The sequence below is a fragment of the Borostomias antarcticus genome (genome assembly GCF_949987555.1).
Source record: "Borostomias antarcticus genome assembly, chromosome: 25".
NCBI lineage: Eukaryota > Metazoa > Chordata > Actinopteri > Stomiiformes > Stomiidae > Borostomias > Borostomias antarcticus.
The window spans coordinates 6,023,037-6,040,505 of NC_140258.1; the positions used below are offsets into that span (position 1 = coordinate 6,023,037).

A 17,469-nucleotide genomic window follows, 5' to 3' on the forward strand; every position below is an offset into this window, starting at 1 on the left:
TATAAGAGCGTAAGTCTAGATTATGTGCATCATTGGAGATCCATTCTGCACGCTGACCACATTAAACAGCCTACTGGACAGTGCTCACAACCACAAGCTGTTATTCTTCAACAGTGAGAGCTGTTCCTCTTCATCAGTGTAATACCACCGGGGTTAACTCTTCATCATGCTGCCTGCCCTTACACCAAACCTCACCCTATGTGATTAACAAATCCCATCTTCTCTCTCACCCCCATCTACCTTATGTACATGATATTGTCTCAGCACAGCACGTCTGAGGCGTTTTCTTTCAGAAAAGGTCAAATAAGGACTCCGATAATTAGCATCTTCTCTCGAGGGGCCGGTCAGCGGAGAGGAAGCTGGTCCGGATCGTTAATGTGTCAGCGGACGGACGCGCGATGACTTGTATGACACAATGTTCTCATGAATTCTAGACGGGCGACCTCCTGCCTCGTGCCTTGTTGTTCTACAAGCCGAGAGCACGCCCACTCAGCCCCGGCGAATCACTCCCCCGCTTGTCAGCGATTCACCGCTGATGAAAAGACTCTTGTCTCGGCGCTCGGGGGTGGGGGGGGGGGGGTCTGTTATTCTCTGTCCGTTTGTTTGCTGATTGACCGATCACCGGCTCATCTCAGGCCGAAGCCTCAGGCTCTGCGGGCTTCAACAGACACCGCCGGGGGGCCTGCTGTCTGAGACCGGAGGCAGACTGGGATGATGCGAGGTTTCAGTTGCTGAGACAGAATGATCTGGTCCTTCCAAGCGTCTGAGCCGGCGGCAGTAGGAGAAGGACTACAGTATTTCTTCATCCCTCTCGCTCCGTCACGCCTGCTCTGTGCTCTCTCCGGTGTCCCATAGAGAGGTTTAGAGGGGGAGTGAGGAGGGAGGGAGGGAGAGGGGGGTTACACGGAGCTTCATGTAAATCAATTTGGACCGAAGCCACGTGTGGAAATAGAATTAGGGCTGTCAACCCGCTTTTTTTTCCTCCCTTTCTCTATTTCTCCTTCTCTCTTCTCTACACTCACTTTAACCATAACCTTGGCAAGTGCTCTTATAAGTCAGAGCTGTTTTTTTTTTTACATGGGGGGGGGGGGGGGGGGGTATCGGTTGTAGGAGTTATCCATGTCGCGGACATTGGGGGACTTGTGAAGGCGAGAGATGTCACTAAATGAAATTGCCAAGATTAGGGTTCTAAAGAGCATGTTGGCTGAGCAGAGCGAGGGGTGGAACTTGGTTCCAGTGAAATGGCTCAATGCTCCCGGAGGGCTCCATTATTTCACCAGTCGTGGACGGGCATGTATTCAAATGGGTTCCCTCATCTCCATAGGCTGGTGATGTTCTGTCTGGGTGGATGTGTAAAACATCATTTGAGTTGTTTGTGTTGATTTTATACACAGCTTGGGTCAGGCACCCAGTTGTACAGTACACTGACATGCTACAGATAGGCCGATGATGTCAGCTCCCTGTATAAGACTACATTGATATGCAGTTTAGAGACAGGAGTCTCTCATAAGACATACAGTACCTACTGTTGTGGAGTTTACAATGTAAATGTATAACTATGAATGCACTGTCCTCTGCTCTGGAAACGGAAGACTGTGTGTGTGTGTGTGTGTGTGTGTGTGTGTGTGTGTGTGTATGTGTGTGTGTGTGTGTGTCAGCAGAGCTTGTCTGAAGCAACAATACTTGCAAAACTTTAAAAAGCATAGTACAAACGTAGTACTGGGTCCAAATAGGATTCACAGTTCAACTGTGTCCCACAGAACAGTTGTGTAGTTTGAGCACCGCAGGAAGACAGATGGTAGTGCCGGGACCTTCCTCAGGCTCCATTTAAAGGGCCATCGTTAATCACAATTAACCTGTGCACCTGTTAAGGAAGCACTAATGAGATGTCAGCTCACGTCTAATGGAACGCAGCAGACTCCCAGGACTATGGAATCAATTGTTATTGATTATAGCCATTATGTACATTCTTTTAATAGCCAGTGGTATATGTGGCAGAAAACAAATGTTTTTACATTAGTTTTGGAATCAGGAGAGTATGGCACCTAGAAACAAGGGGGCAGGAAGCGGCATTGTAAGCTGCAGGTTGGAAGAGGGCGACTGAAGCCTGGAGAATGACTGCTCTCTGACAGCACTCAGAGTCCCAAAGGACCGTCCCCAGAGCTGAGGCCACGCTGCTCAAGCCTTACTCCATACCGACTACACTGACAGCTCCAGCATCGACCGCGACATTCCCATCGCACTGTGTGATTCCGGATGCAGCCATGCGTGGCACCGCCGTGCCGAAGAAGCATGGCACAAAATACACCCGAATCCTTCTATAAATAAATGCGTGACCCACCCATTTCCTCTCTGTGAAATCAAATCTGCTTTATCCCCGACTCATGTTCCTCCCATCACTCCATCCCCTGACTCCACAACCACTAGAGATAGCCCTCATACTGGAGCTACACTGTATTTATGTAACCCATATGCTTCGGCATGCCCTGGGTGGGACTCGAACCCGGGTCTCCTGCGGGAATGTAGATCTCTAAAAGCTAGCTCTGTATTGGCACAGGTGGTGGTTAACCAACAACTCACTACCTACTTGAGGACTCATGAGAACCCAGTTCCACTTACTCCACAACCACTGTAGCTAACTCATTTACATTACATTACATTACAGTCATTTAGCAGACGCTTTTATCCAAAGCGACTAACAATAATTGCATTTAACGTAGGAAGAGCCAATGTACTACTACTCCCACACTGTAGCTAACTCCCACACTGTAGCTAGTATGAGTTAAACCTCACACTGTAGCTACCCAGCACCCTTACATTCCACAACCACTGGTTAAACCTCATACTGTCGCTACGCAGTATCCTTATGTTCACTGCTGGCAAACATAGAGAGCAAGAGAGAATGGGGTGAGGGGGGGGGGGGGGGGGGGGGACATCCCTACAGTCGCGTCCCCGTATTCACGCTGGCTCAGTGCCGGGGATTCTGGTGACTGTCACGCCGATTCCTACAGGACGAGATCAAAGGCTGCGGGAGAACTCCACTTTGAAGTCAACCACCATCTAAATGCCATTTGATTGGCTGTTGGTCCCTCTTGACAAAAACAGGGCTGCTGGTGGGCAGTCATTACTGAGAGAGAGGGTGTAATCAACTTTAGATGTTTCTGAATGTCCAGAGAGAAAAAATTACCCCCCCTCCCACTCTCTCTCTCTTCTCATGGGGGCGTGTTTGCATTGGGAGGGAGGGCATGCCTGAGGTCTGGCAACATTATTATTTAAGTATCTAGTCTCAGTGAAAACATCAAACATGTCATGATCCATTTCCTTTCCTGAAGAGCAACATTGCATGGCAGGCATGGTAGGCAGCCCATTGAAGAAGCCATGGCAGGATCCACACCTGTTAAATAGTAAATGGACGGCACTCATATAGCGCTTTTATCCAAAGCACTTTACAATGGCCTCTCATTCACACAGACATTCAGACACCAATGGCGGTAGCTGCCATGCAAGGCGTTAGCCTGCTCGGTGGGAGCAATTTGGGGTTCGGTGTCTTGCCCAAGGACACTTCAACATGTGGACGGGAGGAGCAGGGATTCAAACCGCCGACTCTACGATCGTTGGACGACCCGCTCTACCCCCTGAGCCACAGTTGCCCCACCCACTATATCAACTTGCATGGTCACCCTGCCTGTCATTAACCTTGGACAATAATGACAGGTAGAGAACCGCAGAGAGCTGCAGCACTGTAGGGGTGTGCCCAAGAGGGGCAGTGAAGTAGCACGCTCTGAACACTACTGTACTAGACTCCCATCATGAACCACCAAGCAGCATACTACTGTACTAGACTCCCATCATGAACCACCAAGCAGCATACTACTGTACTAGACTCCCCTCATGAACAACCAAGCAGCATACTACTGTACTAGACTCCCCTCATGAACCACCAAGCAGCACACTACTGTACTAGACTCCCCTCATGAACCACCAAGCAGCATACTACTGTACTAGACTCCCCTCATGAACCACCAAGCAGCACACTACTGTACTAGACTCCCCTCATGAACAACCAAGCAGCACACTACTGTACTAGACTCCCCTCATGAACCACCAAGCAGCACACTACTGTACTAGACTCCCCTCATGAACCACCAAGCAGCACACTACTGTACTAGACTCCCCTCATGAACCACCAAGCAGCACACTACTGTACTAGACTCCCCTCATGAACAACCAAGCAGCATACTACTGTACTAGACTCCCCTCATGAACAACCAAGCAGCATACTACTGTACTAGACTCCCATCATGAACAACCAAGCAGCATACTACTGTACTAGACTCCCCTCATGAACAACCAAGCAGCATACTACTGTACTAGACTCCCCTCATGAACCACCAAGCAGCATACTACTGTACTAGACTCCCCTCATGAACCACCAAGCAGCATACTACTGTACTAGACTCCCATCATGAACCACCAAGCAGCACACTACTGTACTAGACTCCCCTCATCAACAACCAAGCAGCATACTACTGTACTAGACTCCCCTCATCAACAACCAAGCAGCATACTACTGTACTAGACTCCCCTCATGAACAACCCAGCAGCATACTAGCTCCCATCATGAGCTAATATCCACCATCTCTCTCTGCCAGGGACTCGATTACAGGAGGTTTGCATCAGCTGCTGCTGCTTTAGTGCGTTGTATTAGATGTTTAACACCTTAACGCAGACAATTTTGCACAGCCCACTTCCTAAACCTACCCTGAAACCACCTCTGTAGCCCACTCATGGAACAGGGATTGGCATGATGACACAGATCCTGAGGGTGCACATGCACATGTGTCCTGCTGGGCTCTGGTCCTCTGCATGCTCACTAGTCCTATAGTATGTACTTGTGTCTAAGCGGCTACTGTAGTTACTAACAGCCAGATAGGTATGGTAGAATAATGCAGTAATGCAGTACATATTAATTCTCCAGCACCATTCCCAGTAAACTAAGCCTCACCTAGCCTAGTCCAACTGCACCTCATCCTTGAGTCACTTTAAACAGACATAAAAAGCCAGAGAAGGAAATAGAAAACTGTCCAATTTCTAAGCACTTTAATGTACAGTACTGTAAGATTAAACTGGTAGAAATTCCTGAAGATATCTTTGAAATGAAAAAAAAACATATTTGACTGTATAGTGTCTCCCCTTAAAACTGATTCAATGTTTTGTTTTCTTTGTGGAGCTGAAAATAAACCTGTTTTTGTGTTGCTGTGTGTTCTGCAGGGGACTGTTTGCCAGCAATTTCTCTGATACACATTACCTGGAGGACGGAGGTGTGGTCATCGGGACCCAGGGTGCCATGGTAAGCTGGGGGTTCGCTTCTCCTGACGCTCAGGGGAGGAGTGACATTGCCGTTGTACTCAAGAGACCATGAAGAACGACTTTGAGTGCGGCTGCCATTAACTGATAGTTTTAGAATCAAATTTCCCATGAAGCAATGAGTAGATCAACGATGTTTATTTGTCATAATGGTACCTGTGTCTGTCTGTCTACCTACTTACCTGCCTGCCTACCTACCTACGTACCTACATACATACATACCTGCCTACTGTACCTACATACCTACCTACCTACCTACATACCTACATACCTACCTACCTACCTACCTACCTACATGTACCTACATACATACCTACATACCTACCTACTGTACCTACCTCCCTACCTACCTGCCTACCTACCTACCTACCTACCTACCTACCTACCTACCTACCAACCTATCTACCCTACATACCTACCTACCTACCTACCTACCTACCTACTGTACCTACATACCTACTTACCTACTTACATTATCTACCTACCTACCTACATGTACCTACATACATACCTACATACCTACCTACCTACCTACCTACCTACCTACCTACCTACCTACCAACCTATCTACCCTACATACCTACCTACCTACCTACCTACCTACCTACTGTACCTACCTACCTACCTACTGTATCTACCTACCTACGTGTGTCTTGTGCATAAACAAACATCCTTGAATCATTGAATAACAATCTTGAGATTGGGCCTGAAACAGTCAATATCATGGTGACCCTCCAGATGTCATGTAGATGTGTAGTGATGTTTTGAACAGTACATTTACAGAATCTGTTCCTGATCCACAGGCTCAGCTCAGCCAGTACACGCTGTACTTCAGTAGAGTTATGCATTCTTAATAGCAAGCCATCCACACAGGGCTACGGCTCATGAGCAACGTACTGTACACTCGTGTTGAACTCTGTGAGTCTATTCAGAACCGGTCTGCACTTGTGTAACTTTGGGTGTGTTCAGAGCTGGAGCGTGTGGGTATTGTATCTCAACACATCAAACGCTAAAGCCAAGGCCAGTCGAAACCTCGCAACACAGCTTAGTTCACTTAATATGACACTGTAGAATGTATACAAACGCAGTGGCCAAGTCCTATGGATCTACGTCATACTCTATCAACGGCTAATCAGGTTACAATTTGTTGGATGGTTTTCAGTGATAACCAAGCCTAATTTAGTGATTTCCAAAAGCCTCTCCCTTGCTAACATAGTTAACATGGTTTTTCCAGAGCTTTAGAGAATTTAACTGACCTGATGTGCGGAGAGTCTGACAGCCCTCATGGGTGGCTGGAGGATAAGTGCTGGGTAATTTGGTTCTGATTGGCAATGTTATTCCCACCAAGCTAGAGTGAACAGCATGTTTTCATCACTGTCATTTAAATGACTGTGCTGCTACTGTATCAATAAACAAAGCATAAGTACATGTAAGTACATGTATCATAGACACTCACACGGGTGATGGATTAAAAGTCAAGTGGTGTTGCATCTGTTTGGCTTTTCACTGTTAGCATCAGGGCTCAAAGGAAGATGACATTCAGGCTGTTGTCCACCTGTTGTCCATGTGATCCATGCTTTAGAAACGTCAAACATTAAAGTCGCACTGAAACGGACGTTTGAGATCATCGAACTTCCGTAGTTTGACATATGTCCGACGCAAACAAGCTATGAGGGTGGGACATTATGTTTAGAGGAATTTGATTGGAACATTGACAAGTGGACGGGTTTTAATAACTTTAGACAGATTTGATAGAAGGATAGCGTTGATCGACGGGTGGATGTCGTGAGATTATTGGCCTAAAATCTAAGGTACCTGTTGTCGTAATTGCACGTGACCTACCGTTTTCCAGGAAGTAAGAAATTATATACTTTGATATAAGATTACAACAAAAGTAGAATTTTGTCATTCTTTTGGCATACTTCGTTGAATAGGTGAACACTATGACCAATTATGTGAACCAAAATGGGACAGAATGCTTTTTTCATTTCAGTGCGACTTAAAGGAACAGAGTGAAAGATGAGGAAGCTGTGTTCACTTTCTTCCCTCATCCTGTTTGTCTTCAGCTCCTGTTGGGCAGAGCGTTTTGAAAGTGCTGTATGAATGTATGAATTGTTGATTCATATGCTTGGTTTTCTACCCTGGCTGCAGAGCCCTGTCTACACTAAGGTCACTGTTATGTCAACGGTAGTATTATAAGATATTCTGAGACATGTTTTATGTCAAAGGCCTTTCGACAGAATACAACCCACAGTACGGTTTGTGAATATGTGATTCACTTTCTCTGCTTCAGGGTTACACAAGAGACTGACTTTGCATCACAGCAGAGTTACAAAACCTTGAGACCTCGACATTTCAAAAGCCAGCTCAAGTCGTCTTCTATTGAAATATTATTGACCCACAACAAAGTCTGGAAAGTATGTATTGATATTTAGCCACATAAACAGCAGTGTCGCACAACGATTTCAGTAAAGATGAGGTGCGTTTTTTAAAATTTTGATACAGATGATAAATGCAGTACCTACTGTACACTCACACCCATGGCCAGTGACTCTGCAGCAGACATACCTGCAAGTAGACCGGCCTGACATGGCCCTCTCTCTCTGGGCCTCAGCCCTGGTCTCTCTGGGAGTAAAGAGACCGCAGCTGAGTTTACTCTGTTAAAGTTTGCACCGCCTGTAAAAGGGCCACATTCAAGTATTTCCTCCCTCAGATCAATATTGACATTCAGTTTATTTGGGACTGAGGGACAGCTGGCGGGCTGGCAAATGACAGTTGTTCTTGGAGGGTTTGGATAGGCTTGAAAAATGGGATTGTTAACCATAACATTAGGTCTGTTTTCACTCCAAACCAGACATGTCCTTCTCCTCACACCCTCAGACAGACAGTAACTACAGTGTCTGTCTCCAGACTCTGAAATGGCTTTACCACCTCTCATGACTACTGTTGACCATTGGCGGACCCACGGGGCACATGTCTACCGTGTTGTCTGAGCAAGGTTGACCTTTGACCCTGTTTGTTCGTTGGTTCCCAGGTGAACTGCTACTACCACGGGGAGGTGCAGGGACACGCCCACTCTGACGTCACCCTCAGCTCCTGCTCAGGCCTCAGGTGAGACCACTGGCGGGGTTCTAGTCTCCTAGCAACCTCCATCGCCACTGTGGCTGTGTGGGATGTTGGTGATGTCATCATGACCCTCAGTGCTTTAGTAGCTCTTCCAGGCGACCATGTTGTGCAATCCGAGTGTCCCCTCGTCAGAACAGTGTTCCACAACCTCAGAGGGAGAGAACATCCTCTCCTATCCTCAGCAATCATCCCCGCCTCATGTTCAGTGTCCTGTGGTCATCTAACTGTAGCTGAGGCTAATGGCCCACCTGGAAGCTGGAATTGTGCCCGACAGAGAGACAGAAAGCCTGCAGATGTACAGTCATCTCTGCTTAATCACCCCGGAACCAGGGCTGCATTACAGCAGCAGAACTGTTTAATATGCCGTGCTTTTAACGAGCCAGTAAAAGCTAATGACGGAGAACATTAAGCTGGTATAAATTTGTGATAAAACTTTGACCTGAATCAGAGTAAATGCTCCCCAGAAATGAGTCAACAAAGATGGGGTGTTTTTTTGTCTTTGCCTGCTAACTCTCAAATAATTTACTAAGGTCTTAAAAAAATACATTATTTTCTCCGGGCAGACCGAAGTTTCAGAAGTAATGTGTTTTATCACTAAGACAAATGGTTTCATTTCATCAGTTTAGTGGACCTCAGATCTACTGTCAGATTGTATTTGTAACACTGAATCAATCAAAATCCTTATCCAGTTTTGAACTTATCAATCCAGATCTGATAAACCTCCATCTTCATGGTGTCTCACAACTCCCCAGGGGCTTAATTGCACTTGAAAACCAGACATATATCCTGGAGCCAGCGTTTGAGCCTGACAATGGTACCCACCTCATCTACCGAGGAGAAGACATTAACCTGGCAACCGGGACCTGCGGTCATGGCTTCAACGTGTCCTCTGTCACGCCTGACAACCACCTGAGGAGACCCTTCCGGTCGTTCAGCAGCAGGGTAAGACACCTGACCTGCCGAACTTCACCTTCATCAAACCTTACACACCTTACACACCTCCGCATCGCGTCGTGCCTAACAACGCCCCCTAGCTGTTATAAAATCACTATAACACACGGCCTCTCGTGGTTGATTGCTTAATTATACAACAGTATAGATCCGGTCCATTGTCTCTATTGGTCAGTTTGCATTCCAGCCGTGGCGATAACCACGATGGCCTCACGCTAAAATGGAATGTTCGCACATCAATCCACCTCGTATCAGTAGCCGTGGCAACGTCCAGATCAATGTTTACAAAGATCTGCTGCAGCATTGTCGTTGCCTGGCAACGTTCCCTTTTCAGCGGAAGTATCCGCAAATGATTAACAAATAGTTCCATTAAAAATAAATGTATTTAAAGTTCGTATTGTCTTTCTTTTTTAAATATTGACGGATAAATGTGGCAACCGTTGTATAAAAGCGTAGCCGTGGGATGTCACGGATATCGCCACGGCTAGCGGGATGTAACGGCAGTTACAACAGTTCTAGTGAACCTGCTGCTCTCTGTAAAGAACTGAGAGAGGGATGGTGGGGCTAGACCGTGGTAGATTTTAAATACCAGGCTGGCATCACTGAGCTTCAAGATGTTATCCCATCTTAGAAGGGCATGCTTTTTGAGGATATTGCAGTAATGGTGGCAAATGGGTTTCTTGTCGAGAACCTTCAGAGCCTGTTTATAAACTGATTGGATTGGTGACAGAGTGGTTTTACAGGTCTGAGACCAACTGGTTAGGCAGTATGTAAGATGGGACATGATTATTGCATTGAAGTAGAGTTTTGCTCCAACCTCACCTTCATTAAACCTTACGCCTGACCTGCCAGACTCATATTCAACACTTACCTCACCTTCATCAAACCTTACACATCAGACCTACCAAACTCACATTCAACACTTACCTCACCTTCATCAAACCTTACACATCAGACCTACCAAACTCACATTCAACACTTACCTCACCTTCATCAAACCTTACGCCTGACCTGCCAGACTCATATTCAACACTTACCTTCATCAAACCTTACACTTCACAGGCTTGGGGCTGAGGCAGGCTGGGGCTAGGGTTTGGGATTAGGGCAAGGGTTTAGGATTAGGGCTAGGGTTTAGGATTAGGGCTAGGGTTTGGGATTAGGGCTAGGGTTTAGGATTAGGGCTAGGGTTTGGGATTAGGGCTAGGGTTTGGGATTAGGGCTAGGGTTTGGGATTAGGGCTAGGGTTTGGGATAAGGGCTAGGGTTTAGGACTATGGCTGGGTAACCTCATGTGCCAGATGGTTTGTGTCGCATAACCATCTGGGAACTTTCCGTTGGAAACTGTTTGCGCAGGCACTTTCAAAAATACTTGGCAGGTGATTGGATGAACCATCTGTCTATCACCGTCTATCACGTGCTAACTTCAACCGCTCCTCGCTGTCATAAACCCGCCCAGCGTAACTGTTGTATATCAAATTCCTCAGAAACAACATTGATTGGTGAGATTGTTTTCTGATCTGGCACCAACAGATCTCTATGGAGAGTATCCATACTCTCAGACTGATTTGCAAGAACAATAGAATGTGAGCTTTCGAAATCAGTATGAGCTCACTAGGCTTAAGGCTAGGGCTGGGGTTTGGGAATAGTGCTAGGTTTTGGGATTAGGGCCAGGGTTTGGTATTAGGGCTGGGGCTAGCATTTGGGATTAGGGCTAGTGCTGAGGCTGGGACCTACTGTAGACACTACAGTACTGGTCGGTAGTACATAGGGGACCCTGCTGCTGGAACTATACCATGCTCTGGCCTCACTCTCTCTCTCTCTGGCTTCAGAGACCAGTATCAGGGCCAGACGTTTTGGGCCCTGGTCTCCATTTAACAGTCGTTCAGGTCCATCTGCCTCTGCTGCTCCCACCTACAGTGCACACAGTCAACCAGCGCCAAAGTCTCATCCTCCTCCATTTACGTCTGCACACAATAACCGGCAACTTTTCTGTATCCACAGCCACAGCAGAGTGCCCAATGAGAGGAACAGAGTCAGTCTAAACGGACAGAATATTGAGTAGTGTTTGGGACTTGCGAGACCAAGCCAATGAGTAATAGGGTTTGTATGTGATGCCTCGTCTCCATCAAAATACATGGAGTGTTGTTGTCTCTAATTACAGGAAATAGTGTCACAGAGTTCCTTTGAATTAATTCTCACTCATTCTCACGTATTTCCGACGCAAACAAGCTATGAGGGTGGGACATATGTTTAGAGGAATTTCATTGGAACATTGACAAGTGGACGGGTTTTAAGAACTTTAGACAGATTCGATAGAAGGATAGCGTTGATTGACAGGTGGATGTCGTGAGATTATTGGCCTAAAATCTAAGGTACCTGTTGTCGTAATCGCACGTGACCTACCGTTTTCCAGGAAGTAAGAAATTATATACTTGTATATAAGATTACAACAAAAGTAGAATTTTGTAAATTTTTTGGCATACATCGTTGAATAGGTGAACACTATGACCAATTATGTGAACCAAAATGGGACAGAATGCTTTTTTCATTTCAGTGCGACTTTAAGTGCAAATGCTGGACAATTATCTTGTTCTTTTTTCTCTCTTACCACTTTATTTATCTCCATCTCACCTCTCTCCCACATGTTCCCTCTTCGTCTCTCTCTTGTACCACAGCACAAAAGACATACTCAGAAGACCACTAAATACGTGGAGTTGATCATCGTTGCTGACAACAGAGAGGTATGTACCCATGCTAGTTCTTCATGGCAGAAAGAAGAAAGGGTCTGACTGTACCAGTAGAGGAACGCCTCCCCCAGGACCTGCAGAATTAGGTCAGTGTGCGACAGCCTGACAGCTTCACGGCTTCATAGGAAGTCCTGAACCATTCCCCGCTGGACTAGACAGGAAACAGGAAACGGTGTGTGGACACAAGTGCTGGTCTGGAGAGGAGAGAAGGGGCTGTGTGGGACTTCCTCCTGCCTGCCGTCTGCTCATGCTACTGACCACAGCTGGAAGAGGAGCGGGTGAAGGGATCCGTTTTGGTCAGAGACGGTCCAGAGATGGCCCATTCGGAGGCCGTCAGTGGGATGGAGATAGAACGGTTCTCTGCCTCGCTTTTGGATCGGATGCCTGCCGATAACACTTAAGCCATCTGTCGGCATTGGCGATTGTTTCTCTCTCACACAGAGATGGATCTCAGCTTGACAACCTGCATTCTGGATGACACATGGCTCTCTACACAGTCCTACTCACTCTACACAGTCCTACTCACTCTACACAGTCCTACTCACTCTACACAGTCCTACTCACTCTACACAGTCCTACTCACTCTACACAGTCCTACTCACTCTACACAGTCCTACTCGCTCTACACAGTCCTACTCACTCTACACAGTCCTACTCTCTCTACACAGTCCTACTCGCTCTACACAGTCCTACTCACTCTACACAGTCCTACTCACTCTCTACACAGTCCTACTCTCTCTACACAGTCCTACTCTCTCTACACAGTCCTACTCACTCTCTACACAGTCCTACTCTCTCTACACAGTCCTACTCTCTCTCCACAGTCCTACTCACTCTCCTCTACACAGTCCTACTCTCTCTACACAGTCCTACTCACTCTCCACAGTCCTACTCACTCTACACAGTCCTACTCACTCTACAGTCCTACTCACTCTACACAGTCCTACTCACTCTACACAGTCCTACTCACTCTACACAGTCCTACTCACTCTCCAGTCCTACTCACTCTACACAGTCCTACTCACTCTACACAGTCCTACTCTCTCTACACAGTCCTACTCACTCTACACAGTCCTACTCTCTCTACACAGTCCTACTCACTCTCCACAGTCCTACTCACTCTACACAGTCCTACTCACTCTACACAGTCCTACTCTCTCTCCACAGTCCTACTCACTCTACACAGTCCTACTCTCTCTCCACAGTCCTACTCACTCTACACAGTCCTACTCTCTCTCCACAGTCCTACTCACTCTACACAGTCCTACTCACTCTACACAGTCCTACTCACTCTACACAGTCCTACTCACTCTCTACACAGTCCTACTCTCTCTCCACAGTCCTACTCTCTCTACACAGTCCTACTCACTCTACACAGTCCTACTCTCTCTACACAGTCCTACTCACTCTACACAGTCCTACTCTCTCTACACAGTCCTACTCTCTCTCCACAGTCCTACTCTCTCTACACAGTCCTACTCACTCTACACAGTCCTACTCTCTCTACACAGTCCTACTCTCTCTACACAGTCCTACTCACTCTACACAGTCCTACTCTCTCTACACAGTCCTACTCACTCTACACAGTCCTACTCACTCTACACAGTCCTACTCTCTCTCCACAGTCCTACTCTCTCTACACAGTCCTACTCACTCTACACAGTCCTACTCTCTCTACACAGTCCTACTCACTCTCTACACAGTCCTACTCTCTCTACACAGTCCTACTCACTCTACACAGTCCTACTCACTCTCTACACAGTCCTACTCTCTCTACACAGTCCTACTCACTCTACACAGTCCTACTCACTCTACACAGTCCTACTCACTCTACACAGTCCTACTCACTCTACACAGTCCTACTCACTCTACACAGTCCTACTCTCTCTACACAGTCCTACTCACTCTACACAGTCCTACTCACTCTACACAGTCCTACTCACTCTACACAGTCCTACTCACTCTACACAGTCCTACTCACTCTACACAGTCCTACTCACTCTACACAGTCCTACTCACTCTACACAGTCCTACTCACTCTACACAGTCCTACTCACTCTCTACACAGTCCTACTCACTCTACACAGTCCTACTCACTCTACTGTCCTACTCTCTCTACACAGTCCTACTCACTCTACACAGTCCTACTCACTCTACACAGTCCTACTCACTCTACACAGTCCTACTCACTCTACACAGTCCTACTCACTCTCTACACAGTCCTACTCACTCTCTACACAGTCCTACTCACTCTCTACACAGTCCTACTCACTCTACACAGTCCTACTCACTCTACACAGTCCTACTCACTCTACACAGTCCTACTCACTCTACACAGTCCTACTCACTCTACACAGTCCTACTCACTCTACACAGTCCTACTCACTCTACACAGTCCTACTCTCTCTACACAGTCCTACTCTCTCTACACAGTCCTACTCACTCTACACAGTCCTACTCACTCTACACAGTCCTACTCACTCTACACAGTCCTACTCACTCTACACAGTCCTACTCACTCTACACAGTCCTACTCTCTCTACACAGTCCTACTCACTCTACACAGTCCTACTCACTCTCTACACAGTCCTACTCACTCTCTACACAGTCCTACTCACTCTCTACACAGTCCTACTCACTCTCTACACAGTCCTACTCACTCTCTACACAGTCCTACTCACTCTACACAGTCCTACTCACTCTCTACACAGTCCTACTCACTCTACACAGTCCTACTCACTCTACACAGTCCTACTCACTCTACACAGTCCTACTCACTCTACACAGTCCTACTCACTCTACACAGTCCTACTCACTCTACACAGTCCTACTCACTCTCTACACAGTCCTACTCACTCTACACAGTCCTACTCACTCTACACAGTCCTACTCACTCTACACAGTCCTACTCACTCTACACAGTCCTACTCACTCTACACAGTCCTACTCACTCTACACAGTCCTACTCACTCTCTACACAGTCCTACTCACTCTCTACACAGTCCTACTCTCTCTACACAGTCCTACTCACTCTCTACACAGTCCTACTCACTCTCCACAGTCCTACTCACTCTACACAGTCCTACTCACTCTCCGGGACAGGCTTGGCAGAGCTGTACCAGACTTCAGCATGTCCACACTCCACCATGTCCATACTCCACCATGTCCATACTCCACCATGTCCATACTCCACCATGTCCATACTCCACCATGTCCATACTCCACCATGTCCATACTTCACCATGTCCATACTTCAGCATGTCCATACTCCACCATGTCCATACTTCAGCATGTCCATACTCCACCATGTCCATACTTCAGCATGTCCATACTCCACCATGTCCATACTCCACCATGTCCATACTTCACCATGTTCATACTCCACCATGTCCATACTTCACCATGTCCATACTCCACCATGTCCGTACTCCACCATGTCCATACTTCACTATATCCACACTCCACCATGTCCACATTTCACCATATCCGCACTCCACCGTGTCCATACTACACCATGTCAATACTTCACCATGTCCATACTTAGCCATGTCCACACTTCACCATGTCCATACTCCACCATGTCCATACTCCACCATGTCCGTACTCCACCATGTCCAAACTTCACTATATCCACACTCCACCATGTCCACATTTCACCATATCCGCACTCCACCGTGTCCATACTCCACCATGTCAATACTTCACCATGTCCATACTTAGCCATGTCCACACTTCACCATGTCCATACTCCACCACGTCCATACTTCATTATGTCCATACTTCTCCATGTCCATACTCCATTGTGTCCATACTTCACCAGGTCAACACTCCACCATGTCCATGCTACACCACGTCCATACTCCACCATGTCCATGCTACACCATGTCCATACTCCACCATGTCCATACTCCACCATGTCCACATTTCACCATGTCCATACTTCATCATGTCCATACTTCTCCATGTCCATACTCCACAATGTCCATAATTCACCATACCAACACTTCACCATATCCACACTCCACCATATTCATACTCCCCCATGTCAACACTCCACCATGTCAACACTCCACCATGTCCATACTTCACCATATTCATACTCCACCATATCCATACTCCACCATATCCATACTTCACCATATCCACTCTTTACCATGTCCATACTCCACCATGTCGATATCATAACGCTGGTAACGCTCTGAGAGCAGATGAGCCTCACATCATTTTTTGATATCCAGTTGTCCAGTTGAACGTCTGTTGAATGTCTTGTATTTTCTCACAGTACGTCCTGTAGCATAGCAAGTGAACTGCAGCTCTGACCTCTGATAGTCTAGCGGTAGTGACCCCCCAGTGTTGTGTGTCCAGTTCCAGAAACAGGGGAAGGATGTGGACAGAGTGAAGATGAGGCTGGCTGAGATAGCCAACTATGTGGACAAGGTACAGTACCCCGCCTCCCCCCGCTGTACACACAAGAGATAAATCACGTTTGAAATAGAATTATGGGAAGATATATTACTGTCAGTGTCTCTCGCCACTGCTTGGGGCCAGTGTGAAGTCTTGCTTTCGAGCTCCAGGTAGACAGTGTGAATATACTGTATGGATGGAGTGAGGTGGCATGGATGAAGAGATCTGGGTTAAAGATGGAATATTGAATCTAGACCTTCCTTCCCCCCCGCCACCCTGAGCCTCATTGTCTGGCCTCCTCCCTCAGTTCTACCGGGCCCTGAACATCCGCGTGGCCCTGGTGGGCCTGGAGGTGTGGAGCGACTCGGACAAGTGTCCGGTCACCCAGGACCCCTTCACCACGCTGCATGAGTTCCTGGACTGGAGGAAGGCCAGGCTGCTGCCCCAGAAACCCCACGACAACGCTCAGCTCATCAGGTAGAGACCCGTCTCAACGCCAGACCCATGACAGTTCTTCCGCTGATACCCTACATAAGCTAGACTTATTACGTTACTGCATGCTGCAGATCTCTCTATGGGTCTGGGACACTTCATTCCAAAATATGGTTTTCAAATCCTGGCAATTCATTGGTTTTGACGGAATCCCGGCGACACCAATCAGACTATCAGGCGTTCCCACCCATAGATATGCCCCGCCCGTTTAACCCTGGCTGGGGTCTCTCATTTGCTGCTACAACCTGTCACCATCTCAGTTTTGACCCGTCGATACGCCCTCAGAACACCAGCTTGGGTGGTGAAGTGGCCCAGACTCTATTATGTAGTATGTAGTATTGTAGTATGTAGTATGCGGAGCGCAGCGATTCACCATATTATTT

At 47.1% G+C, this 17,469-nt stretch overlaps 1 protein-coding gene across 1 annotated transcript in view; it reads left to right on the forward strand.

Moving 5' to 3' along the window:
• The window catches only part of LOC311325935 (disintegrin and metalloproteinase domain-containing protein 12-like), a gene marked incomplete at both ends in the record, with an annotated part of 69,065 nt that overhangs the window by 16,359 nt on the left and 35,237 nt on the right, over positions 1-17,469 (forward strand). Inside the window, 6 exons of the mRNA XM_084458752.1 lie at positions 5,272-5,350; positions 8,402-8,478; positions 9,246-9,435; positions 12,119-12,184; positions 16,556-16,627; positions 16,902-17,071. Of these exons, the coding sequence (XP_084314878.1) occupies positions 5,272-5,350; positions 8,402-8,478; positions 9,246-9,435; positions 12,119-12,184; positions 16,556-16,627; positions 16,902-17,071 (654 nt within the window). The remainder of the gene's footprint in view (positions 1-5,271; positions 5,351-8,401; positions 8,479-9,245; positions 9,436-12,118; positions 12,185-16,555; positions 16,628-16,901; positions 17,072-17,469) is intronic.